At 39.7% G+C, this 22,892-nt stretch overlaps 1 protein-coding gene across 1 annotated transcript; it reads right to left on the bottom strand.

Annotated features, from left to right (window-relative positions):
- Positions 1 to 5,535: 5,535 nt before the first annotated feature.
- Positions 5,536 to 21,952, bottom strand: RGS13 (regulator of G protein signaling 13). Its single transcript, XM_061185291.1, has 4 exons — positions 21,888 to 21,952; positions 18,594 to 18,655; positions 6,843 to 7,009; positions 5,536 to 5,721 (listed from the first exon to the last, which is right to left on the bottom strand). The coding sequence occupies exons 1-4, from the start codon at positions 21,950 to 21,952 to the stop codon at positions 5,536 to 5,538; spliced, it is 480 nt and encodes a 159-aa protein (XP_061041274.1).
- Positions 21,953 to 22,892: the final 940 nt, after the last annotated feature.

Consider the following 22,892-nt stretch of genomic DNA (forward strand, 5'->3'; position numbering starts at 1 on the left):
TCTTTCAGCACTTTCTTTCTTTGGCTTTTAGTGTTTCTAATGACATTTTCACTCTCTGCCCACACCTTTCCTCCAGGCTCTCAATCTGAAGATTTAGCCATTAGTACTGACGGGCCATGGCCGTGGTCCTGAGCCTGGACCTCCTGCTCATTTTTCATCCAGGACAGCGGTGACAGCATGGGATGCTGCACGGTAAGTACCGTGACCTCCAACCTCTCGACAGGCTTGGCTCCTCTCCTGTCTCCCCCCGCATCATTTTCATAAACATAAGCTGACTACTCAACATGTGTGTTTCAGTTCCTGGAGTAAACAATGTATTTGCTAACTAAAGAGAGGAGGTTTCATCTTATTACTGGAACTTGGGCATCATTACATCAATCAGTTGCCTGGTAATTCTTCTTTCTAGGAGAAACCTAAGCATCGGCGATGTTTTAAACCAATCTGTACGAGCTTATTAGCAGCAGTAACTAGCGGTAGCTATAATAGTGACCTTCCGCATTAAAACAGTCTGTGTAGGTAATAGCACTTTACATTTGAATACGTATTTTACTATATTAGGTTATTGTGCATTCACTTGCCATTTAGCTTGTTTGTGGGAGGCTGTACTTATCGTGGTTAACGTATGAGAGTCAGAAAAATCTTGGTTCTAGCCGAGAGGCACTGAAAAAGTTATTTAACTTCTCAAAGCCTTGGAGTCCGCAGCCTCGATCGGGGCTGTCAGGAGGGAGGAGCACGTGAACTTTGCAGAGAAGCTCCCCTGACGTCTTTCTCCGGTTGTCCGCATCCTGCCTCTGCTGCTGTCTATCGTGTTAGTTTCTTTTCCTTTCTTTGTAGCACTTGTCATAATCGGATGTGATATTCTTTATTTGGTTACTGTTTTGTTACACAAAACAATGCAAGCTCCGTGCGGGCAGCCATGTCTTCTGCTACGTTTGTTGGTGCGTCTCAGGTTCTCACCTGAGGACCAGGTCGGCATTCAGAAGGTGCTCTGAAACTATTTGTTGAATGAATGAATAATGTATTCAGACACTTAGCACAATATCCACAGAGGAAAACTCAATAAACGATCATTATCGTTACTGCAAATATCATGATGAGCTTACAACGAGAATTTGAGTCATTAGTATGTTATTTTTTTCTCTAAGGTTTGATTGAGTGCTTTGGGTTTCTACCCTCTGTTTTGCAGTTTCCCTGTAAGACCTTCTCTGGTCAGTGACTCAGCCATGCTAACAGCTCCCAGATCTACATTTCTGCCTCTCTCTGGAGTCCCAAGTACGGCATGTAGACACTCACACACAGCAGGTCTCCCAGTCCTGCTCACCTTCCCAGGCTGCCTTTCTCCGCTCACAGCATCTGTACCTGCCCTGATGCTCAGATTAGAAGCTTTGCATCAGCCTTGATCTCTCCCTTACTTCCCTTATCTGACCAATTCACAGTTTCTCCCTCAGAAATGTCTCTCTTTTCCTCACTTGCCTGGCTCTATCATTGCCTCTCATTTGGACTTTTATGGCACCTAACAGTATGATTAAATTTTATTGACCACAGTACAGACTTGATATGCATTTGAATATACAACCTATGAGGAAGATGTTACTAATGTTATTGTTATCATTTTACAGATGAAGAGAAAACAAGGTTCAGAGAAGTTAAGCAGTTTCTTAAATTCTTAAAGCTGCTGTTGGATTTGAACTTAGATCTGATTTCAGAGCCTCCACCATCTTTTAAATCTTCCTAATTGCCGCAGAATTTCCCTTCTTGAGCCCTTGTTTCAATCCACACTGCCTTCTCCTTTGCTCTGAATGATCTGTTAATTACTCTTCAAGAATCATCTTATACAGCATCTCTTCTCCTCTTCCTAAGTTCTCCAGGGTAGAAGTAGATGCTTCTGCTGGGATTCCACAACACTCTGTACACGCGTCAACCTTGGCCATTATTATTTTGTATTTTAATTATCAGCTCACACATCCTTGAGAGAAGAAACCTCTAATTAATGTTCGTATTTACAATATCTCTGCTCGGTAGGAGCTGGGTAGGTTTTTATTAAAGGAATGCTTCTATAAATACTGTTCATTGGGGAATTTAATAGTTGCTCTTTTATTTTTATAGGAATGCTATTCATTTTTTTCTACTAAAATGTAAACTTAGCAGTTGGGAATAACTGCTTTTTAAAAAAAAATCATTCAACATCTGTTTATTCCGTGGGAAATAGTACTTCAAAATAGCCTGAACAGGCACAGTTTTTTTTTTCCTGTATACTTTATTTTATTATTATTTTTTATTGAGGTATAGTTGATTTACTATATTATATTAGTTTTCAGGTGTACAACATAGGGATTCAAAATTTTTATAGATTATACTCCATTTGAAGTTATCTTAAAATATTGGCAGTATTCTCTGTGCTGTTCAATATATCCTTATAGCTTATTATTTTATATATAGTAGTTTGTACCTCTTAATACTTGCTTTTTAAACTAACCCCTCCTTCCCCTTTTGGTTTTCTGTTATCAACATAGGGAGATTTTAATAAGAAATCCATTTCCATTTGTCCCCCAAGTTCCCACTCCTGTTTGGTATGTGGTGACCTCTATTTACTCTAATATCTTTGTTCTCTCAGCCTCTTTTTCTGTGCCACCCCATATGCCTGTATTCTATTTTCCCCAAGTTTTACTTTCTGCTAAGCAACAGGTAATGTGTCAGCAGCAGTGTTTCACTGCTCACTTAAAGCTTGAGTTCAGATGCTATTTTTCATCTTTTATGACCATGATGGAAATTTCAGGTCCTAGATATGGGAAAGATATTTTGGGGCAGTAGGATTATGATTTTCTTCAAATCACACCCCATTATGTCTTTGAAGAAAGCTTCATACATACCTTTTCTGTAATCATCCTTCCAAAATAGGTAAAAAGTCATTTGCAGTTGCCAAAACTGTGGTGTGACTGATAAGTTATAAACAGCAAAGTGCTCGTCTCTGCCAAGATGCTTGAATCTGAATTGTACAAATCTCTGTTGCTATCTTTTTTTGGAGAAGATAAGACTTTATTTTTATGAGGAAACAATGAAGGCTTATCTTGTACATCTCCAGAATTTGAAAATGTATATCTAAAAATGGGGAAAAAAATCATTAATATATCCAGGTTCTGATATCAGAACTCTAACAATATGTTTTTAATTTATTAGTCTGAAAATATAAGGATAAAACAAATATCATGTAAAAATGTGTTAATGTGAATATATCCTTGTAGCCATTTGATAAATACAATCAATTTTTGAATTGTTTTAATAAAATGAAATATTTATTAATTTTTTAAAAATCCTAAGAAAAACAAACAGGATTTAAGATGGTAAGTTAAAATAATCTGAAAGCTATTTTAACTGTCAGTCACATGAAACACATACTTCCACATAGAGTTCTTGAACAGATAGCACTTTAAGTTTAAATTCTCTGTTCCTAAGTAAAAAAATTTAGAACTCCCTCAACTGGTGTTAAACACAGAATAGTTCATTATCCACCTTCCCATGAAAACATCAATTTTTGGAGGAATTCCTCTTCAAAATGAGTCCAAGCTTGAAGGAAATGATGAATACATTAGTAATGGGATGTAAAGCACACTGCATGTGGCTCATTCCATCAGCTAGCCCCATTTCTTTATTTTATAGATGAAGAAACCGAGGCCTATAGGTATTAGAGGTACAGAGAGAGACATGAGGTGCGTGAGTAGGCGCTAATCCAGTTGCTTGGTCCAAAGCTTTTTGTTTCTTGTCACCATGTGGCACCTTGCTTCCCCAACATGAGGTGAACGTGCTCTGAGGGCTGGGCAGAGGGACTGTATTTGGAAGGTAAAATCAGTACATAAGCAAAACTGAAAATTCTAGACTTATGCTGTGTTGGAGTGCAAGGGGAAAAATAAGTAGCAAAGGATGTTGGTTATTCCATTTATTAGTTACATCAGTGTTTGGCTGATTTAGTATAATTTGCGTGAGAAGGGCTCAAGGTGTCCTGAAACCATGTGTCTCGAGGCCATGGATGTATGACCTTTCTGACTTGCCCATGCATATACTCATTTGCTGATGGAGTGAGATGAGGAGACTATTTGAAACGCGTGGAAACAATTTTTTTCTGGCATATTGTGCCTAGGGATCATTATCAAGTTCAGATATCTAAGACTTAAACCTGTATTCTTATACTGGTATTTTTAAAAGAAATAAATTCAGTGGATTAGATAAAATTGGACTACTGTGGTAACACCTTCTACAAGTAACTAGAGCCCCCATTAATCAGCTTTATACTTTTTAACAAAAAATGTTCTCTTGCACAGCTAATTCTCTTTCCCAGAAATGAACCCCTGAATATTGATTCTATATTATAATAATTCTTTGTTTAATGAGAATAATTCCAGTTAATATTTATCTTCATGTGATACAGCTTAGGTTTATAGGCATTTTAAAATAGTAATGCTATGTCCGTCAAATTTGAGACCTGAGAAACACTTTTCATACTAAAACTAAAAATCTTGATCAGAAATTTCTTACAGTTAATTCTTTGGAAAAATGATATTAAATATTTTAAGTATCTTATTCTTTATCAAAAGTAAAGAATATTTATCCATTACTAAGGAACATTTATCCTACGCTATGTGCTGAACAAAGCAAGTGAAACAGACATGAGTTCTTTCCTCTGGAATATTCTGACAGATTCTAAGAAGCTTCTATGACAGGTAAGATAAAAACAGTCTTTTACCGGAAAAATTACTTTATCATGTCTTTGAAAAAAATCACATATTTATAAAGTTTTTAGTTTATATTTGGATTTATTGATTATCAAGACCATCATGATAGATTCAAATTGTGAGGGAAAAAACCTCAAAATATAGGAACCAAATTTTCTACCCTATAGCAATATAAGTATGAAAATAAATGAGGAAATTCATACATTTAAATAGCTTAGACTCATTTGGAATTTTTCACATGTAGAAGATATATGCAATATAGAAGTTCAGTTATGAAAGTAATAGTAGGAAGATTTTATAGGTAAAATATCTCTCAAGAACACATCTTTTTATATGGCTTATGATATAATACAATTGATTATACTTTGAGTACTAAATTTGTCTACTAATTAAAGTTATTACGAGCACTCTATCTAAAGAGTACATTCACGCTAGAGACAAAACTCGTATAGCTAGTTTTTAAAGAACTGATCTGTGCATTATGACAGAAAAATTTCATTAATAAGAAAACATCCATCTAGTTGGATTTCTATAGTAAAAACTTTATCGCACTGTTGTCATGAAGAAAGACCTTCCTTCTCCTTATATATTAAGTGAGCTATGTAGGTATGCCATAAATTGGGTTATTCATGTTATAAGAGTTCTGTAGTCCATCCTTTCAGGATCTGTTTCTCTTTGAGAACTAGAAATCAATTTATAGTTTGATTTCTTCTATTTCATTCCTACTCCATTTCTGATGGTTTTTTTTTTTATTTTAAAAGCACAAAGCCAGGACTTTCAGTATACCATCTTCAATTTTGAGTGGTGGTCAAGAATTGTTGTTGGGTTGAATAGTCTTCAGAAGTTTCTGGTACATTTCTGACTTTAGGAACCTGGGATAGGAATCCCTTTCCATGTGCATATGCACTATTTTTTGAGCCTCTTCAAAACACGTTTGAGTGGGTTCTTGAATATTCTTGATGATGGTTTCTCTTGTCGAACTGTCAATGTTAATCTGAAAAGTGAAATTACATGTAGAACATAAGTAGGCATAATTGAAGATGAAAATGGAATGGAAAGGTTTAATTTTTTTCCTCCTCTCCTTTTCAGTGGAATAGGGTAATTTTGTTTGCCGTTTCATTGGTATCTTAAAAGACTGATAAGCTACTTGCTTTTGAAAAAGTAAACATCCAACTCCACATCCCAGATTTAAAAAAAAACAACAAAAAAACCCCCACAAAACATGAGGGCCAAGACCAGGGAAATACCAGAAACCGTTGCTTCCTTAGGCACATGCGAGTGGTTTGTTAGTGGAGTCTGCAAGCAAGGAGTTTATGAGATGGAGGCCTCTTTTAAAGAAAAGGGAAATTGGGGCTATTTTGAAGTTTATCTTCCTTAACAGTCATGAACGTTAATTTAACTGACTATGCCCTGAAATGGGAAGAAAGTGAAGAGAAGTGGAGAAATAGAGGAGAGAAGTGGTTATTCAATAAACCAAGTATTTTCCAGACAAGAGTTTTGAGGAACAAGTCAATAATGTTGGACTCTCCTGAAAGACAGGAATCTCATAAACCACCCTCTACCCTTATCCTCTTGACCAGAATTTTCATTCCTCGTTTTCTCTCCACCAGGAGGAGTCTCAGGGTATCCGTTTCATTCATGACTCTTTATTTCCTTTCTCCAGTTGTAAGTGATTGGCAGTAATGTCAGTGTGAATGTTTGCTGGGTTTGCTGGTTTTAAACTAAGGTGAGCAGTGATGGCACACTTTGCCCACCCCCCACTGGGGAAGTCACCACGTCTATGCTATCTGTTGTTTCTTGTAGCAGAGTCAATTCTTCTTACAAGGACTTCTTTTTTTTCACTTTCCTGGGAATTAAGATAACTTAATGAGGAGAGGCTTTGGAGCCAGACAGGCCTAACTTTCCTACTTAACTGCTGTGTGACACTGAAGAAGTTAAATTAACTTCTCAGATTCTCAGGTTTCTTATCTGTAAAATAAGGTTAACAATACTGACTACATAGCACTATAGGAGGTACTGGATGTAAAGTGCTGGCACATAGGTGTGCTTGACAGACACTAACGCTTTCCTAGGGTGTACTGATTTCCGGTTGCCGGCATTGTCAGGTGTGGTTACCTCTCTAGGGGACTGTGGCTGGATGTAAGTCCTATAAAGCTTCTTGGCCCTAGAAGTTCTGCTCCTCTGTGAGGCAACTTTCTTATAGGTTTCACACGCCATCCAGAATTTAATATTTTCATCACTGTGCTCCGTTTTTAAGTATGCTGCGTAGACTACTGGACCATCTAAAAGTAGAGGAGAAATGAGTTTATTTTCCTGGGTCAGCATCCTAAAAAAATCTGAACAATATGTAATGCAGTTGAAAACTAACATCTGAATCAGAGCTCCCAAATTATTTAACAAGAGAGTATTATATAATGATACACACACACACACACACACACACACCCCACATCTCAGTTACATCTATGCATCTGAAGCATGTTTTGACAGTGCCAGTTAGTGGTGGGATCATTCCTTCATTCCTTTATTCCGTGTTACTCAGAGCAAAATGCCCACTAGTGTGGCTGGGTCTAGGATGGAATAGGTCACAAGGACCCAGAAACAGGACTTAAATAGCCTCAGTGGGAGAGAGCTCTGATCATGAAACTGACATGAAAAACCTAAAACCTCAATACAAACTGGAGGGTAAGAGCAAGGTTTAGAATCTAAACAGGCAGGTCAGGGTTGAAAGGAAAATGTCCAGACCATGTAGAAGTGATAAACTGATCAGGCTGTATAGCCCGGGGTGTTTCTCATATGCAATTAGAGCAGGAGAACATGGGTAATGAACAGTTCAACTTCATATCCATGGTTTATGGTTCACACCAGAAATGAAGGACGAGGCAGGGAATGGAATTCGGACAGGGTGTTGGAAACTGCCTCAAAATCCAGAACGGGACTGAGAGGATGTGCAGAACAACCGCTCAGTGACGCTTGATGCCGAGACGGTCATCCTCAGCTCTGGTCTTCTCTGAAGTGGGAAGACAGGGGCAAACGTGTGGGAGGAAGTTTCCCAATTGAGCCACTATTTTGTGGGCACCAGTGTTTGAAGAAGAGGGTTAAGTGAGTTTTCACACATCTAACACATTAATCAGAATCTTTGGGGGGATCAAGTATTCTCGAGATTCAAGATGAACCCTCTGAGAAAAATACTAAACTTCTTTTGGTGACTAGGAAGTCTCTTGGCATATCTGAGAAATTGAATTGCTAAATGATGAGACAACGTAACTTTCCAATGATAGTGACAGAAATGTGTATGTAGGCGCATTGAACACGTGAGGAAACATAGGATTTTGATTAACAATATCTTAGTATTGTTAACTGTTACAAGAAATAATAGTAATCAGAGGGAATAGCAATGGTGAGTAAAATCATATTTTCCTAGATCTTCACATTAGAGATTGGATCTAATGAGTTTCCTAGCACCAGAAAGCCAGGCTCCTTGACTCCTTGGCTTCTACTGCTCTGTCAGCACTGATACAAAAATAAAGACAACAATTAAGGTATTTTGTATTCAAGAGAAAAACTCAAACAGAGGCAGATTCTAATAACACCTTCTAAGGAGGCATTAGGGTTGGGGAAAGCTGGCCATCTGCAAGAAATGTGCTATCCTAGGAAGACACAAAATTAGAGCTTGGTTCATTAGTATCATGGGAGGAGGTGTAGCCTTCAGGACATTGGGTGGGAGATGGTTCAAAAGAAGCATTGTTTGAATTGAGAGGACAGACGAGATGGGGGTAGGGCTTGTATAAAAATGTAACAAGGAAAGGATATGGATTTGGTATTTCTACCCAATGGGGGAATATATTTTACCTTACACTTAAAACAAGAAGTTTGTTTTCACAGCAATTAACTTTGAGATATGCCTCACCTCATCACAGACACAGAAAGCTGGGGTCAGAGAATACAGATGTAGCAATTGGTATTCCTGTTAGAGAAACAGCTGAATGGGTAGGCAAACCAAAAAACAAAACAAATCAAAACAGAAAGCCATTTCTGGCGTAACAAGTGAAGCTGGAAGCCAATAATTTGCAGTGTGTATTGAAAGAACTAGAATCCTATTTAAGAAAATAAAAAGCAATTTTTTATACTTTGTACTTAGAGAAATTTTGACTGAGTGCTTCATTAGGAACAGAAAATAAGGATCCTAAAATAAATGAGTTATGGAATAGGAAAAGAAACAAGCTACCAGATGAAATCTACAGATCCTGGAATGAGACTTAGCCACCAGGCTGCTTGCATGGGTTAAGCGGATGGGGTGGGGGGCAGGTTGGGGGATAATTTGGAAACCAGTGTTAGATTACATGTTATAGTATTCCGAATTTGTGTTTATATTTATGTTTAGCTTAACTGTATAGTAAAATGTTTAGGGATTCTTATTCTAGAAGCTGCCTGCATCTGTATCTGCCTTCTTTAACTTCCCTCCTGATTGAGTGGAGGAAGGATCTTTTGGGGCTGGCCGAATGGTTCAGCAGTTCTCAACATTCCCAAGTCCTCTGCTGATGAACCCATCCGTGTGTTGCCACATATATTTTTATATAGATACCCGATGTGGTGGACGGTGGTATTGTTCTCAGTTATTCCTGCCCTTCTTGGAGGAGGATTGTACTTTCATGTCCTACTTATTTCAGCCTTGCTCATTGGACTTGTGTCAGCCAGTGACACCCATGCACGGTGTCATGTGCAGGTCAGGCAGAAGGCTTCAGGAGGACTGTCAGGGGGTTCTGCCATTGCTCCCCACCCCCCAAAAATATATGTGAGAAGGACACATTCCGGAAGAGCTGCTCCTTTAGTCTGAAGGCCAGAATAAAGACCTGCAACAGAGCTACAGTTGACCCAGTCATTGTGTAGCATGAACAAGAAATGCACCTTTCTTGTAGATTAGTGAGATTTTAGTACCACGTATTACTGTATCATATCCTAGTGAAAGCTGACCTGGACCACTTGAACTTGTCTGATATTACTGATAGGACTCTGGTGTGGAGAACAAGTAGCTCACATGATTGGTATGTTTTATAGAATTTTGTCTTCATTAGGCTAATTTTTATGTTATGGAAGTTAAGCAGCTGAAAATATTTGTACAAAAGTGTTCCAGGGGGACTTCCCTGGTGGCACAGTGGTTAAGAATCCGCCTGCCAATGCAGGGGATCCGGGTTCGAGCCCTGGTCTGGGATGATCCCACATGCTGCAGAGCAACTAAGCCCGTGCGCCACAACTACTGAGTCTGCGCTCTAGAGCCCGTGAGCCACAGCTATTGAGCCCATGCACCACAACTACTGAAGCCCATGCACCTAGAGCCCGTGCTCCGCAACAAGAGAAGCCACCGCAATGAGAAGACCGCGCACCGCAAGGAAGAGTAGCCCCCGCTCACCGCAACTAGAGAAAACCAGTGCGCAGCAACGAAGACCCAACGCAGCCAAAATAAATAAATTAAATAAATGTATAAGAAAAAGAAAGTGTTCCAGGAATCCGAGCAATTATTAAAGTCAGAACTGAATTGCTCACTTTAGAATTTCTGTTGACTCATACAACAAGGGGATTACAAGGTGGGAAAGCCTTTTCCAAATTAGGCGATGCAGCCCAGTGTGGCCCGTTCTGAGGTTTTAAATGATGCTCCTTTCTGAGCACTAACGCTCCAGAGACCGTGATTCTGCTTGAGCAGAGTAATAGGGATAAACAAAATTGCTCATTAAACTGAGAAGATGGAAAAACTAGGTTTATGTCACACATAGTGTACGCTTTTTCCTTGAAGAATGAGAGTGGTGCCTTTGGGACTCCCTAGTGTGTTCTTTACAGTTAGTCACTGAAATTAGTATTTCTGTGACACACAAGGTGACACATGCTGGTATTTTGATGTAAATAGAAAGGAAACATGACATTCCTCTTGTCTGAGTCAGAATGGTGGCCCATCTATTCCAGGATTGTTTTCTGCAAGGCGGCAAGGCTCATGGCATGCATTAAATCCTAAAAATGGTCTGTGTGGCAGTCTGCCACCAGAAAAGTGTCTAAAACTATGTTAAATCCATTTTATTTTTAATATGTACCACTGGGGAAAATGAATTCCATAATTCTACCAGCCTCTGTGTGAAGTTTTAAAATAAGTCGGTTTTATTGAAATTCTCTGGTTTGGCTTGTATGATATTAATCATTTCTGGTTTTTCTCCTAACTTCTCTTTGCTGTATTATTATAAAAGCAACTTAAATACAGAAATTTGTTAACAACTTGATATATTTCCTTTCACTCTTTCAGTCCTTTGTTCATGTTTAACTTTCTACCTAAACAGTATTCATTTTAACTTTCTACGTAAACAGTATTCATTCATCTTTACAAATACAGACACACTCTCAAATTACCTTATTGGCATTATACAATGAAAGCAATTTTGTATCACTCTTCCATACTTATTATGGTGTAGCAAACACTTTCTCTTATTTACTCTTTTTTTTTTTCCTCCTGTTTACTCTTAAAGGTCATGTAATAGTCCATTGCAGGACTACTACACTGTATTATATTTAGCCGTGCTACCATTATCGAATATTTAGATTATTACCCCTTTATATGTTGTAACATATTCTACATTGACTGTTTTGGTTTATAAATCTTTGCATCTCTAATTATTTTCCTAGAATTAAAAGAGCAGAATTACTAGATTGATGATGTAATATTTTTGGAGACTCTTGATACCTATTGTAAAATTGCTTTCAGAAATATTTCATTGTTTTTCATTAGTAATAGCAGTGTTGACATGTCTACACACTCCTTCCTTCCCTATCAGATTGGGTAAAACCAGTGACTTGTAATTATTTAAATTTGTGTTTTAAAAATATTAATGCTTAAACATTTTTTCTTTATTCCAGACCATTTCTTTTCTTTCTGTGAATTTCAAATTTTTTGTCCATTTTTCTTTTGCATTGTTACTGTTTTCTTGAATTTCCAGGTCTCTTTGTATATTAAAGACACTATCTGTTTTATTTATGGCATTATCTTCTGTTTTACTTTTACATGTTACTTTTGTTTATGATTTGGGGGGAATATTTGTAAAATATCTAATCTGAAAAAGCCTAAGTTCATCCATCTGATCTGCTTTCAATCTTTTCTTCACTCTTATTAGAGAAAAATCTGTAAAACGAAAATCTGGCCATGGCCCTTTATTTATAGCCTTCAACCTTTCCCATTGCTCTAATGGTAAAACCCCTACCTCTCGGCAGTGGCTGCAGGGCCCATGAGGATACCGCACTGTCTACCTCTCCAGCCTCATCCTGTCATGCCTGAACACCGTCCTGATTTGCGCCTTGCTCTTCCCGGCCAGGTGGTGTGTTACTGCCATGCTGCTGTATATGCAGTTCCTTCTGTGTGGCGGGCTTTAGACCCTGATCTAAGACTCAGGTTTGGTATCTCAGTTTCTGAAGAAAATCTCTCTGAAGCCCCTGTCCCCACAGCAGGTTAGATAAGTGCTTCCTGTCAGTTGACAAGCAGCACCTAGTCCACACTCATTTTCGTTCTCATTGTATCTCCCTCTGTACCACAGTCTGTTCTGTGTGTTGATTTATTTCTCTTACTCTCCCCTCGCCTGCCAGCCCTTTGAGGACGAGCACTGCAGTCACTCACCTTTGCATGCCCCACGCCTACATGCTGCCTGACGGGTAACAGGTACCCAGTAAAGAAATGTTTGTCAATCCAGCCTTTTGGATCCCTCGTGCTTCTGTATTTTAAAGAGACTCTCTGTAGATTTTGAAAAGTAAAGAGGCAGGCTCTAATTATTCAGCTTCCAGGAAGCACCAAAGACCAGAGGATTATAGTTGTTACTTTTTGGTTTCTTGAGAGCGAGACAGAAAATGTACTAACTGAACATTGAGGTCTACAAAAGGCCAGGTTTGTTGTTGTTCTGTTGTTTTCCCTGCAAGGTGAGGACATGCCTGAGAAGTTAAAGAAGACAAAAGTGCTAGCGAGAAGGGTGAGGCATGGCAGCATGGGGAGTAAGAGGGATGGCGAGGGGAACCATGGCAACAGCTGTGGGTAGCAGCGCTGAGAATAAAGGGTGGTGTAGGGAGCTGCCAATCCCCAGTGAGCAGCACAGAATCTCACAGATGAGGAGAGCCGAGGGAACACACAGGAGGGGACAACAATAGCCCTCAGTGACTTGTAGTGTGCACTCTCTGCCATGATGCAGCTGCTCCGTGGCGTGGAGCAGCCCCGGTGCCTTCAGCACTACGATCATCCTACACTTTCCATCTGGCATTTCCAAGGCTGTCCACGGTGATTGTGATCACTGAGAAAGGCAGGGAAGCGTTCAGTACACTTAAGGATGATTTTGGCCAAAATTAAGATTGATGCAAATTCTGGGATTCAGAACCCTTGCCGATCCAGAAGGGCTTAACTGTACGTCTGCTCTTGTGTCTGTGTCGGAGTGCACACAACAGGCCATGGAAGAATACACAATTGTGCTTTCTCACTTGAAATCATCACTGCAAATTTTAAAATGGGCACTCAGCATTACCCTGTCATCCTACCATCCTCCCCTAATATCGTGGCTCTCCAACTCTCCAGAAACTATTTCCTGTCCCCTCCTTTCACAATGCCAACTCTTCCTCTCCTCAGCTGCTGATGACCCTGCTTCAAACTTAGCTGAGAACACAGGTTTGATTAGGTGGAGACTCCCTCACCTTCTCTCCACCAAATCAACCAACCTACCTCCGCTGGTACCTGCCCTTTCTGACTCTTCTCCTGAGAGGAAAGGATCCCAGTTGCTTTTTTGGTGGGCCAAACAGTTCATTTGTGGCTCCCACCTGATTTTGCTTTCCCTGTTGCCTTGCACTTCTCCTTTGCTCTTAAAGTCGCCGCCACTCTCTTCTGTGTCATCCGTTTCTTCCTCTCTAGTGGTTGCCATCGTCTGCAAATATGCTGCTTTATTTCCCAAGTAAAACCAATAACAACTACTGACCCTTTACGCCCAGTGTGGACCGCATTCACGCTTCCTTCCAGTGTCTGGGCTTTTCTCTGATGAACCTCACAGCAAAATTTATGTAAATGATTCCCTGTATCATCTGCCTTGCTTCCTCTTGTCCAGTCCATCTCCACCATGCCCCCGAGGCTGCTCTTACCTCGGCACAATTGACTTCATGTTGCCACACCCAATGGTCGCTGTTCTTCCACATCTTACCTGACTTCCCAGCAGCCTTAGACACAGTGCACACCTCCCTTCCTGAAACGCTCTCTTCTTTGCCTCCCGTGATGATATGCTGTCCTGGTTATTCTTCACTCACTTGATGCTCCTTTAACATCTCCTTCACAGACTCCTTCTCTTCTCTGGATATGGAAATATTGGTGTGCATCTAAGCTCCACGTCTGGATCTCTGCTCGCCTCCCTCTGAACTGTCCCTCTAAGTGAGCTCATAGGGCCTCCGCTTCGATTAGCATCTATATGCTAATTACTCCAGGTTTTGTCTTCCCTACTGAGTTCCAGTCTTAACTGGTTTATTGAAATAGCCTTCTAACTAGTCTCTCTGCTTCTTTTCTTCAGAAGAGAACTAGCGCGTACTTTTATTGATTTTTTCTTTTATTGACTTACAATATTATATTAGTGTCAGGGATACAACATAGTGATTTGATATTTTTATAGATCATACTCCATATAAAGTTATCATAAAACATTGGCAGTATTCCCTATACTGTACATTACATCCTTGGGTCTTATGTGTTTTATACCTAGTAGTTTGTATATCTTAATCTCCTCCCCTCCCTTGCCCTTCCCCACCCTCAGAGGGTATTTCTCAAAGCACATCAATGCTTGTTACTTTGCATTTAAGGTCGTTCATGTGGCCTATAAGGCCCTGTGCTCCTGTTATGCTGAATTTCTTTCGGTTAATTGAAGACACTAACCTCATTCATATCTCAGGGTCTTCTGAACATGGTTTTCCTCTGCTTGGGCCGCTCTGCCCCCAGACCCCAGTATGGCTGGCCGCTTCTCGTCATTCAGTTCTTAGCTCAAATTTTACACCTTCCGACAGTTTGTCTCTAATCATCCTGTTGAATTTCCCTCTTACTCCTGTCTCTCTTTGTCATATGACCTGGTTTTATTTTCTTCAAAGCACTTATTACGTTGTGGAATTAAGCTATTAGTTGGTTTCCTGTTTGTCTCTCTCCTCCCTCTAGAGGGTGCACACGAGCTGAGCACAGTGACCCTCTAGGCCTCTTTCACTGTACTGTCCAGTGCCAGGAAGGTCAGCCAGACACGTGGAAGGATTGAATGACTCATCCAAGGGCATTAGTTGCCATTTTAAACTTATTTTTATTTATATTAAGCATACTTTACTTGAATATTAGTGGGAAACCTCTATCCTCATCTTTTGAGATTTGGCCAAAAAATATTATTTATGTATGAGCCTTCTGCATTCTTTTCTGGCATTCTTTTCTGATATTTTAATCAAAATCAAAAATAAAATTTTGATTAATCAAAGTTTTGATTTTAATTATTTTTTAGTCTTGACCTTTCCAGTTTGTAGAGTCCTCAGCTTTTAGGTGATCATTGGTCTTCCCTGGTATCGCAGTGGTTAAGAATCCGCCTGCCAATGCAGGGGACACGGGTTCGAGCCCTGGTCCGGGAAGATCCCACATGCCACGGAGCAACTAAGCCTGTACACCACAACTACTGAGCCTGTGCTCTAGAGCCCGCGAGCCACAACTACTGAGCCCACACGCCACAACTCCTGAAGCCCACATGCCTAGAGCCCGTGCTCTGCAACAAGAGAAGCCGCCGCAATGAGAAGCCCGCGCACCGCAACAAAGAGTAGCCCCCGCTCACAGCAACGAACACCCGATGCAGCCAAAAATAAAATTAAAAAAAAAAAAGTTATTACTACTTTTATGCCCATTTGAAAATAATTTTTTTCCTAAAATCTTGGATGTTTGGAAACTTGAAGGACTTTCTATCATCTGTAAACTTGGAACTTGTGCAGGGTACTTTCTCTTTAATTCATTGTGGAGATTTTTTAATGAGACCAGTCTTCACACCAAATCCCGAGGAATACTACACACTACATTTCTTCATTGAAAGAAGCACTCATTTGTCTTTACTGTACTTCCTTCTTTTAAAACCGTTTCCTGTTTGCTTTCAGTCAGAAAGCAAAGTACTTACAGTCAGAACTCTTTATCATTTTACAACAATCTGAGTCATTTAAGTCCCAGCTCAAAATTTGCCTCCTGTGAGAATCTTTGCCATATGGGTTTCTGAACTACATATTCTTAGAAATTGTTTTTTAATCTGTGTGGAAGCATCTGTGTGTCTTAGCTAGAGGATGAGTTTTACTCCTGTGCTTGGTTAATGTAAACGCAGTCTATTCTCTGGCACATTTAATGCTTGTATTCTTAGTTTTATCTTTCTGATTGCATGTCCCATAGAATGATTTGTTTTATCACCTTTTTATTACGTGATTGTTGAATTTTTACATGAATTTCACAGTAATTCAATTTCTGGTAAGATTAGTACCCTGTTTTTGGTGATTTTTGTGAAGAGCAGTATGCTGTCTTCCTGTCCTCATCTTTTCTTTAGACTTATTCTTATGATGCTAGATCTCTAAATTGCTAATTCTAGCCAAGATCCCACTTGAAAATTTTTTCTGAGTAATTAACTTTATTCACTTAGTTTATGAGGCTGCCAGGATTGGCACAGAAACTCTTACACAATATGGTTTGGCGTTTTGATCTTTTCTTACTAATATTTGTGTTGTATTTATTCATTGAACATTTATTGCATGCCCATTAGGTACAAAGCACAATTTCGGCCTCTGGGAGGTAAGATGAAAGGTGGATGAGAAGTGATCTGTGCTCTCAGGGAATTTACAATCTAGTGAGAATGCAGCTGCGGAAAAAAACCCAGTACACAGAATTGCTATAATTAGAAGCAAAGTAAATAATGATACTATCAAATAGAAGAGAGAGAGAAAAATATTTCCAGGAGGTTTCCAAGAGGAGAAAGTGGGACTTGAATTTTACCTTTAAGGATGGGCAGAGTAGATAGAGGAGACAGAGAGGCAAAAGCCTGGACCAGGAGAGTTGGACATGTAGAAGATAGAGCAGGCATCACAGGGGCAGAAGGGCATGTCACGTGTAGGGACAGAGCTGGAGGTAAGTGTTAGAAAGTGCGTTGGGTTAGGTATAGAGTCCTGCAAACCAAGTTGGAGACTTTGGACTTTTGGGTGGGCAGCAGAGAAAAAGGAATGCTATTCAAGACAAGCACTTTATTTCTAAGAGAAATAACTCTCAGTCATTGTGTGTCTCCTCTGTACCAGGCATTGAGCGAGGGGGTGTATATTTAACCTGCACAGTGATGCTGAAAGGATACATGATATTATGCCGTTTTGCAGATGAAGAATAATAAACTCCAAGAGGGAGATTAATCTGGCAATGCTGCACAATATGGATTACTGGGGGTTGGGACGAACTCTGAATTATTAACAGAGGATCAGTCAGGATAGCCAGCTGAACATACACTTTAGTCTCTTCCTCCTATACCAATATCCTAAAATTGACCAAAAGGATACGTATCTTAAAATTTGCAATCATGCTGGCAAACCGGATCACAAACTATGAGGTACACCTGATAAGTGAGAGGCGGGGACGGTGGCGTCAGAGAAAGAAAGCGTGGCCTTCAGTGCCCACTGGGAAGGGCTGCTACCTGAGGTGGGCCCTCAGGTGGTGACAGAGCCTGGAGCTGTGTGTCCCAGCACTGTGGGCGCCGTGGAATAAGAGCCAGGCCGGCTGGCTAAGGTGTTTCAGTAGGAGTAGCCAGGGGTCCGCACCTGTGCCATGGCCCTCCAGGCCAGGTGGCGACAGCTGTCTTTGAACCGGGGGTTGGGGGGGCGGGGGGGTGTGGGGTGGTGGTGGGGGCCCTTGAGTCGAGAAGAGCAGGCAGCACCCCAGGAACATGGCGAGCCTTGGGGGATGGGAAGCACCCTGCCCAGAATAACTGCTGGCACCCCTGCCAATTTAAACCTTGGGTATCACAGCTTAACTCCCCTCCCACAGTCAATAGATGTAAACAGATTAAACGTTCACAGAGAGGCTAACAGGGAATCTCAAATTAAAAAAGGTCTAGAGCAAATCATTAGCAGACATTTGAGGGGAACAAACTGCATTTTGAAAAAAGTACCAAGTTCAGCAAACAGAGGAATTTTCTTTGAGTGTGCCCTAATTTTTCTCTGTACCTGTCTTCTGGTGTTTATCATTTCCTACAGCCTCCCAATTTCCTACCCCAGACACAGTTGACTGCTCCTTCATATGTCTTGTGTTGAGCCTCTGACTTTATCTTCCTCACATCCACTGCTATCATCTTCCATTTATACCATCTGAATTCTGACACATATATAGCTAAATATGGACTTACATGAAGTCCCACTTAAATCAGACACTGATAAAGTTAGAAGCAAACTTTGAGGATTTTTAGAATATCAAAACTCAAATTTATTCTTACTTCTCAAGGCACTAAGAAGAGGAAATTGTTAGTTTTTTTAAAATTATAACTTTAGAAAGCTACAGGAAGGCAGTATATTTCAGTATGTGTTACTACTTAAACATATTTTCCAAGGGATTTTACACATATACTTGTGAAGAATAAATATTCACAATGACTAATCTTGCTTTAATTAACACCAAAGAAAATAACACTGGTTGACATGGCAAACTATTTTCAGGTTTCTTTTTTTAACTTTGGCAGTTGCCGTTTAGAAGGCTATGAGAAGAGCAGCAAACATACATCATCAAGTTCCCTCATTTTCCTCCAAGAATAAAACTGACTAGTTATTAAAAAATGATATGTACATGATACTCACATTTCGTAGCCATCAACTTTTCAAAAGACTGGGCCCACTGTAATGCTTCCTCCAAAGTAAGGCTTTGAAAAGAAACAAACGGTGCTCATTGCACTCAAATATTCTCAAGCTTTTTCTGAACTAAATAGAAATATGCTATCTTGAAAATAATGCCAAGATATAGTTATACTCTATTTGTGTGTAGTTTGGGATGGAAATTTATTTCCCAGTGATCTTTTACGTTTTATTTTTACTTTCTAAGTGATTAGAATTATAAAAATATAAAAGTAGAAAAAACATGAAAATCTGATAAAATAAATTTAAAAAGATAAAGAACCAGAGTTTTACAATCTCTGTGGCCCAAATTACCATTGTTAATATTTTGATGTATTTCTTTTTAGTTTTTTGGTTGTATGCATGGTTGTGTGCTTTTAACCAAGAAGTAATCATTCTCTGCATATGTGTGTGTGCATACTTTATATGTGTGTGGGGTGTGTATATACATGTATATACACACACAAGTTTATATATACCCTTTTAATAAGCCTTTTATGTCTTCACAATTTATAGTGTTATAATTTATAATTGTAAATTTATTTATTTTTTTGATTAGGGAAATGTTTATTCTTTTATCTCTAGATGAGTAATTGTAAATTTATAATCACTGGGAGTCAGTATCATTTATAGTGACCATGAAGTATTCTACAAGGGGGCATTCCATAGTTTACATAATTATTCTCAATGAGTGTTTTGATCATTTCTAATTTTTTACCAATAAAAACAAATAAAACCCAGCTGTCATTGAGGCTTGCCATGCCCGCAGTCAAGGTAATTCCTTAAGAGATTAACAGAAGTAGAATCAATGCTTCTAAAAGGGTTACACGTTGTATGCTGCTGCCACCAGCAATGTGTTTGCTCATTTATCTATTAGACTCTTAGAGTTTATCCACAAAACCTATTGGCATGCATAACTTTGTATTTATTATGTATAAATATTTTCTTGGTCAGTTATTTGCTATATATTTTTTTACCTTGACGGTTTTAGTTTTTATCACTGTGAATAATATGTCAAGTTACATTTGACCTAAACAGTATGAAAAAGGCTGTTTACCATTTTGAAAATATCTGTGGAAGATACTGGCTTCGAGACTTCATTTCTTTTCGTTTTGGTGGGCTTTTTGAGGTGAATTGGTAAGCGACTGTTCTTCAGAATCACTTTCTTTCCCTCCTTTAAAATACTCAGTGCGTTTATTGCCATTCAGTTTATGATACTTTCTTACTTTTCCTATTTTTAATAACCGCATCTAATCAAAAGCCACTATAGATACAAGCCAGCACCGCCCATTGGCTGTCACCTGGTGTAGTTAGCTCAGTACTCAGTGTTGAGGGGACAGCCATCTGCATTAGCAGGTACTTAACACAGTGAAAGAAGATTAGTTAAAGAGGTTAAAAAGTAACCTGGGACATAGAGAAATATTGGGAGTCCTAAAAAGGTCAAATATCCTTTGTTTTCTGAAAGTTCAGGTGGTACTTGCTAGTTCCAGGTGGAATGTTTGCTTCAGCACTGAGGCTTAACAGTGCACTGCCGTTGAGGTTGCTTTCAGCACACACTTCCATGAAACCGTGTCACACTCGTTGTTCCTTTCTCGTATTAGAACTTTAAAAACAGAAAGCTGAAATCACCTTTTCCAGTCCAGCGAAATGAAAAGTGCTTGGCAAGGTGTCCTGCAGACCTAACTGTCATATAGGAAAGAAGACAAGCTACAGTGTGAGAGGAGATACCGTCACCGTCCTGGGTTAGCTCAAAGGTCGGTGTTGGCGATTGTTGGCAAGGGAGTACCTGTGCCTCTAAGGGTCATGAGTTTATGGAGATGCATCGTGATTGGGGTAATTATGGTTGGGGGTGAAGCTGTGAAGTAAAATTTAGTTTCGGTTTAATCCCATTTCTGCTTGTAATTTTTTCTGAGTATTTCACCAGTTTCATGCTGTCCCGTGGCTACTGGTTTCCCTTAGGGTAATTCTAAACACCTTTGTCCCCTCATCCCCTGGAGTTTCTAATAACAGGCTCCACTTTTGCATCCCCTCCTTTCTTCTGGACAGAGAGAGAGCAGGTACCAAACAGATACAGGAACATTCTGAGACATCGCAGCATTGCGGAGAGAGGAACGAGGAGTGTTTGGAGTCTGACAGTCCTGGGTTCTGATTCCTGTGCTGGACTTAATAGCTTTTGGTCTAACTTAAAATCTCCAAGCTTCAGTTTTATTATCCACAAAGTTACCCTGAAAATTAAGTTAGGTCAGGAACATAATGCACTTATCAAATGACTGTTATCTCCTGGTTGGTGAGGAATGTGAATTCTCTTTCCTTGGCCTTCGCCGGCCCTGACGGTGGGTGTCAGGGCAGGTAGAAGGAAGGCAAGCGTTGATGGTGATGCTCTATGGGAATCATCAGCAGAAGAGAAGGAAGCTCTTCCCAAACCAGCCTTCTCGTCTTCCTTCTCACACAGGCCTGTGCAGTTCAGCAGCCTCAGCTGGTCAGTTGAAATGCTGAGCTTTGGGTCTTCCTGTCTCTCCCACCCACCACTGGAGACTCCGCATCCTCCAGACACACAGTAGCTGGTTAGCATTTTTGGATATTTGGAAACCTCAGGGCGGGAGCCTGCATACCAGGAGCTCCGACTGTAGCAGGGATGTGTGGCCGCGACTGAGTCTCCACGCAGACGAGGTCAGGCTCTCAGGTTAACCCAACAGGGATCCTCGGCGTGGGGATTCTTCAAGGTGAGCAAATCCAGTCAAACGGTTTGTTACCCTCCTCAGGCATTCCGCTTTCCGTTTTAGTATAGCCACTGGCCCCATCTGAATGGCTTCATTTTGAGTTATGGCAAAATGTGGAAGAGACCTGGGAGCTTGGTGAGCATTTGGTTACCCCTCCAGTCTCACCTCTTGCAACCACGGATGAAGGTCTGGCACTTTGTAGATAGAGGGTTTGAACCATGTAAATATTTTGGATCAAAGAATCTCATTGTAACATATAAAATTTTAACAATATAAGACTTTAAAAAAACCTAAGAATATTTGTTCGTAAAAGACTCTCTAAAAACATTAGACTTGCTGAATTCTCAAGTGTAAACCATGAATAATGAAAACGGAACCTTAGTGTAACGCATGATTGCCCTTCTAGTGGAATTACTCATGTGTAAATGCAAATTTTACTTTCTGAGCAAAATATATTAAGACAGCAGTTGAATAAACATACACCTACTTATCATGTGATAAATATACATTACAATGGTAATAGAATTTACATGCTACTTACTTTGAAGGCGGCCTCTTAGAGTCATCTCTGCACAGCTTACACATCCAACAATTCCTCCTGCTCATTTTTCTAGAGAAACGCAGCATATACTTAGTATAATCTAGGGATTTTAAAATGAGTATATAGTAGAGTCAGTTTCTAAAGAACAGACAAAGTTATAAACCATACAGAAATAAGGATGGGTTCTGGAAGTTAATGGAACACAACCACTGGTGGGGATGGGAAGGAGGGAAGAGAATAAAATGACTCCTCTCATAAATATTTTATAGGGATATAGGTGCTTTGAGTTGTGATTTTAGGACTCATCTGGCCCACCTGTTCTCTAATAACAGCTTTCAAAAAATACAGCTCTCTGAAAAAGATCTTTCCATGTAGGGACTCCCAGCAATGAATTCACCAACTCCCAAGTCTTCCCACTTTGGATAACTCTTATTTATAGAAAGCTCTCTCAATATACTGAACAAGAATTGGCCTCTTTGTAATTAACCAAACAAAATACTGTAAACAGCCAAATAAAAAAATAAGCCTTTTTAAGGGAGAATTCTGAGTGGAGTGTTGCTTACCTGGCTTTCCCCACTCTGGTCAGTGTAACTTTGACTTTGAAATTCAGGTAGAGGTTAGTCAGCCCAGGCTTTATCGACAATGTATGGCATAGAAGGTTTTTAACTCAGGACTTTGAGAAAAAAACTCAAACATTTGTTAAAAATGATTAAATCCACACTTCACAATGAGAGCCGGAAATACTTTGCTAAATATATATTCACACTTATCTGCAATGAGTTATTCAGGATAAAGAGTGAGTTTTATATCAGTCTTTATTGGCTCATGGGAAACATCTGTTGAACACTTGTTATGTACCAGGTTCTGGCTGCCGGGGGTCTACATAGGTCCTGTCTTTCCTCTTCCCATCCTCACTAACAAGCAGTGAAAATTCACGTGGTGGGGACTTTGCAACAGCAAGTACAGGGGCCCATGAGTACACATGGGAGGAGAACCTAACCGGAC

This window comes from Eubalaena glacialis, chromosome 3 (assembly GCF_028564815.1).
Source record: "Eubalaena glacialis isolate mEubGla1 chromosome 3, mEubGla1.1.hap2.+ XY, whole genome shotgun sequence".
NCBI lineage: Eukaryota > Metazoa > Chordata > Mammalia > Artiodactyla > Balaenidae > Eubalaena > Eubalaena glacialis.